Here is a 15,180-nt window from a genome sequence, read left to right as displayed (position 1 = left end):
TATGTGTAAATTCGTTTTATTATGTAGAACCACAAAATAACATTTGTGCTACCAGTCTTTTTTCTTCCAAATAACAAATGGAAACTTAATAACATTTGCCCTGATTTATTCTCAAACTATTTTGCATTCTGCAAAGGCCTTGACATCTAGAAGCAGAAATAAATGCACAATGGAGACTGAAGAGGTGTTACATTGCTGCTCCCTAATAGCAAATGATGCCAGATGTCCCAATTTAAGCCAGCAGTTCATGATATTGAAAGTCTTTCAGTCACCTGAACAGAGTGTATTGCAAACACTTCCATTCAGACAGCTTAAACCCATTTTCAGTTAGATGGTGATAATCCCGGACACAGTGACTGCAAAGGGTTATCAAACTGATCATATAATTATGGCGGCATATGATGCGTAAAGTTATGTTCTAGAATCATGAATTGAATAAGTCATATCCACATATTACAAGAACAGATTATTATCTTGTTTTTTTTCCCTTTAAACCCACAAACCTGGTGTCCGTGACAACTGAAAAGATTCTAATTAAAAAAAAAATACAGAAAAAAAAAAACCCCATTAAAAATATGCGCAAGTTATACATTTTTGAAAGCCTTTGGAATATGACAGTAGTGGTCCGAGAGGATTTACCTTTTAAACTACAAGGAACATATTTCCCATGATGCTTTGTCAGCCACACAGCTGGCAGAATATTATGGGAAACACAGTCCATAATAGCTGATTTGCCAAAGAGGAACCATCACTGGTATATGATGTACTGCGGTTTCAGTTACAAAGATCAACAAGTTTGATAGATCGAAAAGTTCCAAACAATGCACACACCCCATCCATTATTTAAATACAACCGTGTCCAACATAGCAGCTAAACACTGGACAATATTCGATGTCATTAATACATCCACGTGCTCTTCCAAATGGCGTTTGGGATCCTAAGTGGAAGGGAAAAAAAATAGATAAAAAAAATAATAATTAAAAAAATTAAGCAATATTTAGTTTTAGCAGTTTTTAGTGTATACATCATATGTAATTTTAATTAGTATCTTATGGCTTTTTATGGCACACAATTTGGATGTTCATTTATTTCTATGTTCTCATATATCAATTGTGGTCTCCTGGGAGTGAGGGAGTCTTGAAAGCCTTCTCTTTTTTGTGTCTTGTACGTGCTCATGCTTTTTTAAAATGGAAAATACCCAAGAAAAACAGATTTTTTTAATGCCAGCAAGTAGGCTTGTTTTGTAACAGATTTGAGAAGAGAGAAATAAAAATCATCTCTCACACCAACACTTGTAGTGAATGGTAAAAATGGTTATCCTAACTGGCATGTTTTTAGTGGTCTATTTTACTTATTTTTTCAAAAATGCAATTATTAATCCCCATCCAAAAGTGATCACATGCAGAACACAATTTTACTAGCCATTATAGGTGCTAATCAAGTCGCAAACACAATAGGTCACTTGCTTATTTGCCTAATTAAGCAAAACACAACTTGCCTCACAAAATGTAATGCATATGCACACAAACTGCCCACGAAAAGCCTTTACTACTATATGGCAGTTTTGAATAAATGCATAGGCGAACGTCATGTGCACTGACTTGACAATAACCCTTATATTTGATGGGTGGTTAAATGGTTAAGCAATACAACCACTGTTATTAATAGTGTTGTGCTTAAGAGGTATAGCCCACAAATCTGAACTATTGTGTGCCCCCATCATTCTATCTATTCCTATACATTACCTGTTTCCCAACATTTTTGATTGCAAGCTGTTCAGGTGTCATCTTATCCTCCTCTTCCACAGCCTGGATAGAAGAGCAAAATACTAATGTAAGAAATAATAAAATCACAAAATACAACACATTTCAAAATGGTCCTATTATCAGAGTACAAAATGACAATGGGAACGTCAAATACTGAATAATAAAGTCATACAATGCTGCAAAACTGTTACGCTTTTGTACTATTTAGGATGCTATAGAGATCACATTACAGGTGCCCAAAAGGTATATCCACAGAACTAGAGCTACCATGATGCTTTGGCATTCTAAACATATGGGGATCTACCTTTTGGGCATCCCTGCGTTACATAATAATTTTGCAATTTTATTACACAAAAGGAGGCTTCATAGTTTGCAAGTCTCTTTAATGTATTCCAATAGAAGCACAGATCATAACACAAAACTATTAATCCATCAAAAACCAGCATGAGGAGGCTATAAAAGCTCTGACAAGCACCTCCTCTTTCTTTGCTGCTCTCTGTGATAAGTGCACAGATCAGAGTATTATACATTAACATTTTCTCTTGGTATAAGATATCTTCAAATTATTTTGTATTATTTATTTATTAGTTTGTGACCTACCCCTGGTTTTTCCCACAGGTCCCAGGGCTCCTTTTGGGCTAATTATGGACGGTTCACTCCCTTTCACATATTTTGTCATATCTCAGTACCTCATACTCCCTCACTTTGAGCACTGCGGCAGCCGAGAAGCTTTCTATTTCCTTTCCACGGCTGTTCAGGAGGCTAAATTATTTCATTGTGCACAGGCACTTCAAAATGGAGGACATTCGCCTTCTAGGAGACCTTTTGCTCAAAAACGACTGGTTTACGCATCTCAACCTAAATGACACATACCTGTCCGTACCTATAGCCCAATAATGTTGTTGCTACCTCCGGTTCTGAGGGCAGCATCGTCCTCACCAGTTCACAAGTCTCCTTTTCAATCTCAGATCAGCACCTTAGTGTTTTACAAAACGACTGAAACCGGTTATGGCACACAGGAAAATCGATGCCTGGTCTACTTGGATGACTTGCTGATATTCTGCGACTCATTGTCTTCGATCTCAGACACAGTTTGTCATGAATTTGCTTCAATCATTGGGTTTCAAGGTCAACGGGGAAAAATCAGCTTTGACGCCCACTCAAGTAGTTCAGTTCTTAGGTTTTTGAATTGACTCCAGGAACTGCGTACTTCATCTACCTAAATAGAAGATCGACTCTACCTTAAAGGAATTACATTGCATCCTCCGACTACATCAGATCCTTCTCCACCTTCTTGCAGCCTCCATAGAGGCGGTCTACCCGGGACCCCTTCACTACATGGTCATGCAACAGCTGAAAACCAGCTACCTCAGAACCAGGCCGTTGTACAATCAGCTGATTCCTTTCACTCCAGATGTTTGCTCAAAACCCCAATGGTGGCTTCTCCACATGCAGTCCAGTGAATAAAATCGTTTAGAAGGAGCTCAATCTCACACACTATTCGACATCAATTTTACTTTGATCGCAACATCACTCAAGGCAGAATACCTTCTTTGAGCAACTAATCTGACAGCTAACTGGTTCACCTGACAATAGCAGGACAACAGCCACTGGAAGTGGACTGACACCGTATTTCAACTCCTCTTCCAGATGTGAGGTCCTTTCACACTGGTCATCTTTGCCTCCATGACCAATCACCAGCTACCGACCTTCTTCAAATGGCTCCTGGATCCAGAATGCGCTGCCGTAGACACTGTTCTCCAGGACTGGTCCAATTGGAGGACAAATGCTTCTCACCCTTCATGACGATTGCAAGAGTTTTACAGCAAATTAGATCACAAGGCTCGCTCTTCTACTGATCTGGTGGTAGAGCCAGGCTTGGTACCCAGATATACTGGAAATATCATGCAAGAATCTAATTCTCCTTCCCTCACTTTCACAGTTCCTCACTGATCCCAAGGGGGTTCCTTCACACCCTGATCCTCCAGCAGCGTCTGCATTTCGAATGTTGACAAACTATCGCAGATTACTTCTTTGGGGTTCATAGGCACCTGGGACGAGACAGTGCTATCTATCCCCCTGGAACTCTTCTCTGAAGAGGAAATATGATCCATTTACAGCACCTGCTTCGGCGACGCTAAACTTCCTGTCTCATCCAATCAGTCCATTAATGTCCTGAGTTCTGCCTCTTCGGCAGCTTGCGTGTCCTTTCAGGGTGTGCCGGTGTGACAAGACCCTTTAAACTGTTGTCTTCTAAGAGGCATCAAACTAGCACACCCTAAGGTTCCAAAATATGCCCATCTGTGGGATGTGGACCTCGTGCTTAAATTCGTTTGCGATTGTCTGGGCAACAAGTCCTTATCTCTGCATCATCTTTCAACAAAACTTGACCTATTGTTGTGTCTCGTCTCCTCCTTCGAGGTTTCTGAAGTTTAAGCTTTGTCATCCGTTTTTCTTTTTACTCCAGACAGTATTTCTTTCTCCATATCCCATCTTACTAAGGCAGATTCCTCTATGGTCTTTTACCCCCTTTTTCCGTGACATGCCTCAGCTTTGTGTGGTGGTCAAGACCTTCCTTTGGTATGTGGAAGTTAATGCACCATTAAACTGTCGAACACTATCAAAATCTTGTGTTGTATGTTAACCTGCACAATCCCGTTTCTTCTACCATCTTAGCGATATAGGTCAGATGGCTTCTCACTTTGGCAGGAATGAACCCTCAGTTTGGCGCGCACTATCTGAGGAGTAGTGGCATTGTGAGCCTTTAAGTCAGGTGCATCCTTATGAGAAATTAGGCATTCAGCAGACTGGGCTCGAGAAGACAGCTTTTGAATATTTAACTTCCGCCCTTCCTCTCACACTTCATTTTATCTTCTCTAGTACTGTTAAAAATGCTAAATATGAGGCCTCCATTCATGTAATAAAATTGTAGATTATGCTAGCTTTCGTGTACTATAATCTTAATTATCTAGTTAAAAGAGATGTCACGGCATCTTGAAGATGTAAGCACACTCACAGTAAATTAACAGTCAACTAATTTGTAGTTCTTAAAGGCACAGATGTTGCTTCAAAAAGTAATTGAGATGATAGCCTGGCTGTGTGGGGTCTTGGAAAAACTTTGACCTGCTACAGCAACTATGAAACCAAATATTTCCAAGGGACTATTAAACAGCAGAGGGGTGCAAGGACACAGCAAAGCAGTGAAAGCTAAAGGATGCATGATACACAACGCTAACATATGCTCATTGCTTCAATACTTTAAAAGGTGCAAGTAAGGTATTCAGATATGTTTTGAGAAAAAGAAAAAAAAATACGTGCAGTCTACCTGGATCTTATTTTTTTTAAAAAATTATTAAGGATATCTTAGAATACACAAATCCCGATGTAGGACGTAAGAACTTTTTGTTGCTACATCACAGACAAGTAAAAAGCAGTAATAGAATAGATAAAAAAATAAAAATGGTTGAAACAAATAAAACACTGATGATTAAACGATTATACCAAAAGTCATGGATCTTAAGCATAGCAAAACACATTAAAAATATTATCTTTATCACTTGAGTGTATCCTTCTTTTGTGTCAACATTCCTATATCATTAAAACAATTTTTAATGAGATGCGAAGATGAAATTGTGTATTGGTAACCAGGTGTCGCCTCTTACAATTGTGCATGAATCCAATTAATGAAGTATATCTTAATCAAGTCTGACAATTCCAAAGAAGTCTATGTGTTCTCTCGGCTCAAGTCAAACAATTACTCATATATCCCCAATTGGAGTGACTTCTGGATTTTCACTCTGAAATCATTCAAAGCTAACTAGATCCATACTCAATGCCAGGCCTAACACCCACTCTGATCTACTGGCAGCAGCCACATTAAAAAAAATATAAAATAAAAAAAGCCTGAAATAATAACATATGCTACAGGCTCAGTTACTAATATGGTGAGCTGAATTCCCTCCTGATATATGTAAATAGGATTCAATAATGAGCTAACACAAAGTGTCATGGTATCTGTACAAGAACACTATAGCGTCAGGAATGCAAGCCTTCCCCCCCTTCCAATAAAATTTATATAAAAAAAAAAAAAAACCCTTTCACATATTTTCCAGCACTGTGGAGACTCCCTCATCGCTGCTCCCCTCTCAGTCTCCTGCAACGTCATTAAGGAGGCATGGTGTCCTCCTGAGACAGTGCAATCCAATGCTTCTCAGAAAGGAGTGTTAGGGATCTGATGTGCATTTAATGTGTCTCATAGAAAGCTACATTATCAAGCGACAGAGTTACATAGGCAAAAAAGAAACGTGTGCCCATCATTTTACTCAGTCACTACCCTTTAGTGACCATAAGTTTAACCCCGAATGGTCCTTTCTGGAAAATAGGTGCTTAAGTGTCTGTTCGATATGTTCTGTGGGATACGTGCAGATTATAGGTTGTGAAACCTTGGCATGGGCAAATGTTCATTTGGAAATATCACCAGTGTATTCCCAATCCTCACTCATGTTTTGGGTGCTGTAAGTGGGAAAGTGTTAATTCTGTTTCAAAATACATATCAATGAGAAAATAAACAATTTTTAAGGTTTAGTGTATATTAAATACGAGAGTGGATTTAGGATTATCTGGACATGATTTGTACCTTGTTGTAATTCTTTGCAAGTTCCAACATCTCCTTCACAACAGTTTCATTAAGTTTACAGTGTTCACTGTAGTCCTGAAGTGTCAAACCTTCCATCCAACTCTTCTTATGCAAATTTAGCAACATCTACAGAAAAAAAAAATAGTTATTAGGATCAAATGAAATACTTATTTCCCAAAACTGTTTATTAAAAGTCTCAAAGGACTATGAATTAGGAATATTTCAAGACTGCTTACATTCTCTGAAGAACATTGATAGGCCTTCACAAAACGGCATACAACGTTTACAAATGTAAACAGAAATTCAAAATACATTGCTACTTATGTTGATTATATAGGTTATATTGCTCAGTGGTCATTTTCTGCCTGCAGTACCTTTACCTGACCCAAATGACAGAGCGCATGTTCTATGTCAATAGGATTTCAAAAAGAACACTATTTTCTTCCAAGAGGAAAACAGTAGATCAATTTTCATCGCTAAAATATCACCAAAAGTGGTGGACATTTGTACGACCAGTTTAGGTAAACTGACAGGTGTAATTAATCTCAAAAAGTGATCTACCTTTACAGATGTAGTTTACCTCCAAAAGGCAGACAATAAAGGAGGCAAGACAATACAAATCGCTTACCTTTTGCTCAAGTTCATTTTTTCTGTAGTTAATTGTTATGGAGTAGTAATGTCGGTTAAGGCCATGAATGAGAGCCTAAAACAAAGAAAAAGAAAATAAATAGATTAACTACAGAAAACAAAAACAATACAACATCTAACCCTTTGAATGACAAACAGTTAACCCCTTAAAGACCTAATTTGTTTGTTTTTCACTTGAGGACCAAAGCAATTTTTGCTCGGTGTGTGTTCAACCACAATTTCCATCTTTTCTCATTGACTGCACCAACACATTATGTACGGTTTTAAAAGACAGATTCCGTAGCACTTCCGTAGTTATGAGATGTGACATATACACATATACATTCTCATTTGTTAAAAAAAAAAGTGCACAAAAAACAAACATTTTTCCATAGTTTTGGCAATAATAATGTGTGCATAATTAGTTCAGCTAAAGAAAAGTAATTCAAAATAAACCAATCTATTTGGCCCGATTTACAGAGTCCATAATATGTCTAGGATTTCAGTTTATTTTTGGTAATTGCAGGTCACCAAAAACTAGAAGTAAAATAAAATGTCAATGATGAGCAATTTTAGAATTTTATATGGTTGTCTTGTAAGTGTAATAGCCATCACACAAAAATGTAAATATTTATATAAAGACGACACTACAGGCTATTTACCTAAGCGTATTTGGACAGTTTTTATGTAGCCATTTACCAGCCTGTCATAAATATTGTATTACATTTAGTCAGATTTTTTCTTCTTCCTGATTTTTAAATGCACACACAAGGCTTTTTCAGTATTTCGTAAACCTGATTTATGTTACTACTGTACAAAACCCCATATTGTGTTTAGCTACATCTTATGAGTACAACAACACAACAATGTGTACCTTTTGTCACTATACTGTGAAGCTACAGTGCCATATAAGAGACCTGACCATTTCAGTTTTTATAGATGTATTTGATTGCCTATGTCTCATTTTAGGGTGTTAAAGCAGTTGGACTGTTGAAATTTCACTTTGTCAAAGTAGACATTCCAGGGTCTCTCATATAGTGTGCACTGTGCCTTAGTACATATATATTATGCTCAGCAAACTCTTCTAATGAAATAAATACCCCCAATGTATGCCTTTGTCAAGTTGACAATAGGAATTTTCATCAATGCATTTGATGAGCCTATTCCACAATTTGGGGTAATGTATACATTTCTCAATTCAAATCACCTCAAATTAAAATTCAAATGAATAAATACCATTTGTGTAAGACACCACGGGGTATGTCAAATGGTATATTTCGAGCATAATTAATATTATTTAGCATTCATTTCTTTCAAAGTTTATAGCATTATTTTCACATTTGTTTACATGCACATTTAAATTTAGCGGTTCATTTTGTAAACTTGATAGGTGCTACTGTATTAAAAATCACTAAATTGTGCTCAGCTATATCTACAGAGTACAGAATAACCCCCTTCATATACCCTGGTCAGGTTTTTGTAATTATATAACCTGCCCACTGCAGTTAAAAATCAAAACAAAAACACAAGTTAAAGGTTGGTCTATGATGCAATTGGGTATATTTTAGTAGCGCACATATTTAAATTACTCCAAAAAAATGCATACCACTTGCAACAGTGGACACAATAGGGACTCTCACATGAGATGCCCCTTTTTAAACATTTTTCTCTCCCAAAGTTTGTGGTATTCATTTTTAGTTTTAAATATGTTTTCTAAAATCTCGGGGCATTAAAGCCCTGCACTGCATTAGGCATAGACAGTCATGTAGTCCTTAAGTGATTAAACAACAATCTGGTTAAAAAACTTTTCTTATTCTTCATGCAATAGTTGGTAAATACACTGAACAATATTATAAACACAACACTTTTGGTTTTGCCCCCATTTTTTATGAGCTGAACTCAAAGATCTAAGACTTTTTCTATTTACACAAAAGGCCTATTTCTCTCAAATATTGTTCACAAATCTGTCTAAATCTGTGTTACTGAGCACTTCTCCTTTGCTGATACATCTACCTCACAGGTGTGGCATATCAAGATGCTGATCAGACAGCAAGATTATTGCGCCTTAGGCTGGCCACAATAAAAGGCCACTCTAAAATGTGCAGTTTTACTGTGTTGGGGAGATCTAGGAGGGGTCCGAAAACCAGTCAGTATCTGGTGTGACCACCATTTGCCTCACGCAGTGCAGCACAACTCCTTCGCATAGAGATGATCAGGTTGATGATTGTGGCCTGTGGAATGTTGGCACACTCCTCTTCAATGGCTGTGCGAAGTTGCTGGATATTGGCAGGACCTGAAACATGCTGTCTTATACGCCGATCCAGAGCATTCCAAACATACTCAATGGGTGACACGTCCGGTGAGTATGCTGGCCATGCAAGAACTGGGATGTTTTCAGCTTCCAGGAATTGTGTACAGATCCTTGCAACATGGGGACGAGCATTATCATGCTGCAACATGAGATGATGGTCATGGATGAGTTGCACAACAATGGGCCTCAGGATCTCGTCACGTTATCTCTGTGCATTCAAAATGCCATCAATAAAATGCACCTGTGTTCGTTGTCTATAACATACGCCTGCCCATACTATAACCCCACCGCTACCATGGGCCACTCGATCCACAACGTTGACATCAGCAAACCGCTCACCCACACAACGCCATACATGCAGTCTGCCATCTGCTCTGTACAGTGAAAACCGTGATTCATCTGTGAAAAGAACACCTCTCCAAAGTGCCAGACGCCATCGAATGTGAGCATTTGCCCACTCAAGTCGGTTACAACAACTAACTGCAGTCAGGTAGAGACCCCGATGAGGATGAGCATGCAGATGAGCTTCCCTGAGATGGTTTATGACAGTTTGTGCAGAAATTCTTTGGTTATGCAAACAGATTGTTGCAGTAGCTGTCCAGGTGGCTGGTCTCAGACGATCTTGGACGTGAAGATGCTGGATGTGGAGGTCCTGGGCTGGTGTGGTTACATGTGGTCTGCGGTTGGATGTACTGCTAAATTCTCTGAAACGCCTTTGCAGACTGCTTATGGTAAAGAAATGAACATTCAATTCACGGGCAACAGCTCTGGTGGACATTCCTGCAGTCAGCATGCCAATTGCACGCTCCCTCAAAACTTGCAACATATGTGGCACTGTGCTGTATGATAAAACCGCACATTTTAGAGTGGCCTTTTATTGTGGCCAGCCTAAGACACACCTGTGCAATAATCATGCATCTTGATATGCCACACCTGTGAGGTGGATGGATTATCTCGGCAAAGGAGAAGTGCTCACTAACACAGATTTAGACAGATTTGTGAACAATATTTGAGAGAAATATAACTTTTGTGTACATAGAAAAAGTCTTAGATCTTTGAAGTCAGCTCATGAAAAATGGGGACTAAAACAAAAGTGTTGCGTTTATAATTTTGTTCAGTGTAGCTATTTTTGCAGTAGGTTGGTTAGTTTGTCGTTTTTTTTTATATGATCTCACAAATGTTTAATACATTATTTTTGTTAAATCATGCAAAATTTTATTCAATGAGGCCATTATTTTACACGTCTGAAAGAGAAACATAGTTTTAACAGCTTTCAATTAGTAATATACAGAAGTGGAACTGGGAATTAATCATGCTGGACACACAACATCCTTAAGCTTAAAAAAATAATGAACAGTTCAAGATGCTATGATGTTTACAAGGTAGGTCATTATACACTGGCTAAAGGGTCTGGCATAATGTATTCTCTAGAAACATGCAAGTATGGGCATGTCCACACCAAACAAACAAAGGCAGTATTTTTGTCCTCATTAAATTGTGCATTTGATTTACTTGAAGTATAAAATTGCAACATTGACGCTTGCATGATTTAGTAATATGTAATGTATGCCAGATGAATCCAAGGACTCATATTGTGCAGAAAAATAAAAAATACACGAAAAAAACAATGAAATTAAAGGTCTACAGTATAGTAGTCATTTGACCATTCCTCAGCCTTATAAACAAGGCTACAACTCCCAAGACAATCGTAATTGTAGTACCTTGGTTTAGCAGGAGCCAAACGTGTTAGCAACCCAGAGGTATGCCCTACTAATGACTGTTCATAATTAATCATCTGAGAAAATATCGGTATGTCTACTTTGGGTCTTTGCACATAACGCAACAACAAAAAAACCCAACAATCTAAAACAGTTTGAAAGCTGAACATAATGTTATATTTAGAAACATTTCCTCCACCATACAGTTACCAAATTCATACTATAATTTTCCTCATTTTAGACTTGGTAGTTAGCACAAACACTGTCTGGATGCGGAAAGGGACAGAAGAATGTAAACAATTAGAATGGTGGAGGTGATAAGTTATTTAGACTTAATATAGTGAAGTACAATTATGTACATTCCAACGGTTGTGGATCACATACCACATGATGCTAATCCAGCCTGGCTGTGCATCCTAAAAAAACAAAACAAAACTAACAGATCTTGCCATCTATGGAACCCTAACCTAGAACAATGGAGGAAAAAATAAAAATAAAATAAAGTTTGGGTTTCTAATAAAATCCAATATACAGAAATTTCAAAAGTCGCATATGCCAAAAAGCAGAACTTACTTGTATGGACGGTTTGTTTAAATGACCAAGATTTGACGTGGTTTGTCTTGGTTCGTGTCCCAGGACCATCATGTTGGCATTGATGAGTCTGAAGGCATCAATAACAACCTGGAAAGAAATTAAACAGACAGTCGTATCAGTTCCTCTGAGAACCTTCAAGCAGAACATTGGACCAGGCATGGACAATTCATATCAGTGTTGGCAGGTTTCCAAATATGCATTTAATTAGAATATTAATAAAATGAAACCCCTGCTGGCTTTGCCATTCTGCGTGCAAAAGGAACATTAAAGATTGTTTCTTTCTTGGCATCACAGAGTAACAATAAATACTTATTTATAAACAGATTTCTGTATTAACTTCCAAAGGTTTGACACCTAGCTTACTTCTCATCTTCAATGACGGTAAAAGGTTAAATGTGAAAGTGAGCACAAGCTAAGGGACAGTGTTTATGGCCCAGTTCTGTCAGATCAATTACACTACACATACTCCAGCAATGACAACAAAATTATAAGCAGCAAGGAACATTTCTTTAACTTTGTTTTCTAGTCAGATGGGCTTTCAGTTCTTCCGGCCACCAGGACCCAAATGACAATCTAGCATTTGGTTTTCTAAAAATACCAGCATAGCTGTTGTAATGATCAAAATTATCAACACGTATATATAAAAGATTAAAGAAAAGAAAGTAGGACATTTTAGGTCATTGGGCTCTAAATATAAATCCTGCTTGCAATGCAAAGTGTGTGAACAAGACATAATATACTAGACATGATATGCCAGAGTGGAGTAATGCAGCGTTGCACCCAGACCCAGCATCTCGGTATTCCAGCATAAAGTACTCCTTTACTCTACTGTGTGCAGCCATCCTCACATATATGTGCTAATCAGATGAAGTTGGATCAGTACTCAAAACATGCAAGTTCATTTCTGCAATAGAGAGACTGCCCACTGTGAAAAATAGAACTAATGACTGTGTCCTGCACACAAGTTGCTTACTGAAGTGTAAGCAACTCTAAGATTTATTTATTTTTAATTGTGAAGGTATATGAATGTATTTTAAATTAAGGAGAACAAACATTTTCTGCTAGTACGCTTCAGGTCCCAACGCTTCATGATGCATGCACATAGTCCTAAGGGACCTTACCTTGACCCCAGTGGGCATAATTTCACAAACTAGTAGTACTTGTCATGAACCCACAACTCAACCCTAGGGTGCATGAATTCACTCACCAGTACTTGCCCCCCAGGTGTACAAACACTCATGAAGTAGTATTTAGAAAATTGGGCAGACTAGATGGGCCGAATGGTTCTTATCTGCCGTCACATTCTATGTTTATATAAGTACCTCTAGGATCTAACTCAATCCCCACAGGGAGCATGCAAGCAGATTACCAAGATCAACATTTACTGTATCTGCAGCAGTATCCCGTGTTTTAAAAAAAAAATCTCAAGTTATTTACAGTAGGTTGAAAAACAAGAGCATGGTTTGTGATCATAGGCATTTATGGTGAATGCATCTTGATTGGTGTGAGGGAGCATTGTAACTTTTGTTTTTTTGTATTGTGCTCCAGCAATCCACAGTTACAACTTGATTATTTTCATCTAAAAAGATCTGACTGAATGCACATATTTTTAGCTTGATAGTAGAATGACAAGAACCACAGAGTATCACATTTAAATCTGCACAGCTTTTAAAAGAATCTCAACCATAAAGTCCTTGCCAAAAGCATTCTGTGCTTCATCAGCTTTTGGATTCCAATTTCTTGTCATCTTTGTATTCTTGATTTGTCTCCCACAGATTTGAAAACCTTATGTACAACTTTTGGATTTTATCCTGTTGTTATTTGCTTGGAAAAACACTATTTCAGCAGGGCTAACAGTTGACATTTTTTAATTGACTGTTCTCAAGTTATGTCTATGCTCCGAAAGACTATGTACCAGTCAAGTCTTATAGATTGCCAGACCATAGAATAACTTAAGGTAAGTATCGTATGCATTAAAAAAAAAAACAACACAAAACAGATACACTATAATATTACGCATGGTGTGTTGTGAATGTACCAGAAAAATTAGGGGAATTAAAGAAAAGTATTTTATTTAAAAAAAAAATTATATATTTAAAATCCACCCATTGTAGATCTTATTTAACTCCAAAAGATATAATGCAATAGGGACAAAAGTAAGTACACTAATGACCAGTACAAGAAATATTAAAATGTGATGTTACAGACTATAATCCTGAAGGCAACCCTTCTAAACGAGCGCAAAGGTTTAGATGTCATATTAAAGGGACACTACCGGATGGATTCAATTACATTTGTTATGTATTCTAAATAAGAAATATTCAAAAAATATTCAAAAGACACCACACACATCCAAAGTTAAACTCAACTGTCTTCCCTTCATGCAACTTTCTGCCATGTCCAGATTCACATTCAACTTAAAATACGGAGAGGTTCATATCTGTGCTGTGCTTTCTTCAATCATGAGTCACTGAAACAATGTGCAGGTATACTGCCCCTTTAAATGCACAACACAGATGAAGGTTTACCCTTCATCTAAAATCATGCATTTGGGTCGTTAGAGACACTAGGCCTGCCAAATTCTTTTTTTTTTTTTTTTTTTTTTTAAATTAGAGAGAAAAAATAAACAACTGATGGACATGGGATATGATTAGACAACATAACCTAGAATAAGAGGATTCTGATTTGTCATTCTTCTTCCTGATGTGGGGCATCGGTAGTGCATCTGTTGCTTGTAAAAACAGGAACTTTTACAAATATTTTTTGAGGAATTTTATTTTCATTTTTAATGCATTATCTATATAAGATGCAATGTCCCTTTACGTTTGGTAATAAGCTTTACTTAATGCATCCTTGTGCTGTAGAACTCATTGGTATTTAAATAATTAATAAAAATGTATAAGGTACTCAATCTCTTGCTCCAAAGGGAGGGCTGGAAAGACTTTCTGATGACCTTTGAACAGACTCGTGCAGTAAGTACATTAAGCAGCATATTCCGACTCTATACTATGGGAGGTTTTACAATGAAGACGACCGGAATCTCTGATAATGTAACAGACTGCTACAGTGCACCATTTACATGTAGATAGTATTTATCATATTAGTCCTATATATCACAATCCGGCAGTGCTTTACAAATAGTTATGCCAAAGCTGGACATAGGTTTTTCGTAAAAGATTTGAGTTGCGGAAACGTAGAGTCACAAACATCAAAGTATGCAATTCCATGGGAATATATGAGATTTCTTTCAATCATAGCTATGAGAGGGCTGTTTGTCCAGGTGTGCACATCATTAAAACTCTAATAATTATCCCCTAATGTCCAACAGTGCAGGGATTAAGCAAAATAAATATAATATATATATATATATATATATATTTATAGAGAATACTCTGGAAATAGCCATTTTGGTTTGCAATGGTGCTTCCTGTATTTCAATTTAAGGACCACTATAGTGCCAGGAAAACATACTTGTTACCCTGGCACTATAGTGCCCTGAGGGTGCCCCCACCCTCAGGGACCCCCTC

At 37.5% G+C, this 15,180-nt stretch overlaps 1 protein-coding gene across 1 annotated transcript in view; it reads right to left on the bottom strand.

Annotated features, from left to right (window-relative positions):
* PSMD14 (proteasome 26S subunit, non-ATPase 14) overlaps window positions 1-15,180 on the bottom strand; it is a 55,466-nt gene continuing 40,286 nt past the window's right edge. The window contains exons 6-10 of the mRNA XM_063428614.1: window positions 11,633-11,740; window positions 7,032-7,106; window positions 6,404-6,529; window positions 1,747-1,809; window positions 1-938 (exon numbers count right to left, since the gene is read on the bottom strand). Coding sequence (XP_063284684.1) covers window positions 840-938; window positions 1,747-1,809; window positions 6,404-6,529; window positions 7,032-7,106; window positions 11,633-11,740 — 471 coding nt within the window. The 3' untranslated portion in view covers window positions 1-839. The remainder of the gene's footprint in view (window positions 939-1,746; window positions 1,810-6,403; window positions 6,530-7,031; window positions 7,107-11,632; window positions 11,741-15,180) is intronic.

This window comes from Pelobates fuscus, chromosome 8 (genome assembly GCF_036172605.1).
Source record: "Pelobates fuscus isolate aPelFus1 chromosome 8, aPelFus1.pri, whole genome shotgun sequence".
NCBI lineage: Eukaryota > Metazoa > Chordata > Amphibia > Anura > Pelobatidae > Pelobates > Pelobates fuscus.
Note: the sequence above shows the minus strand (reverse complement) of the source record. Positions and strands in the feature narration are given on the sequence as shown.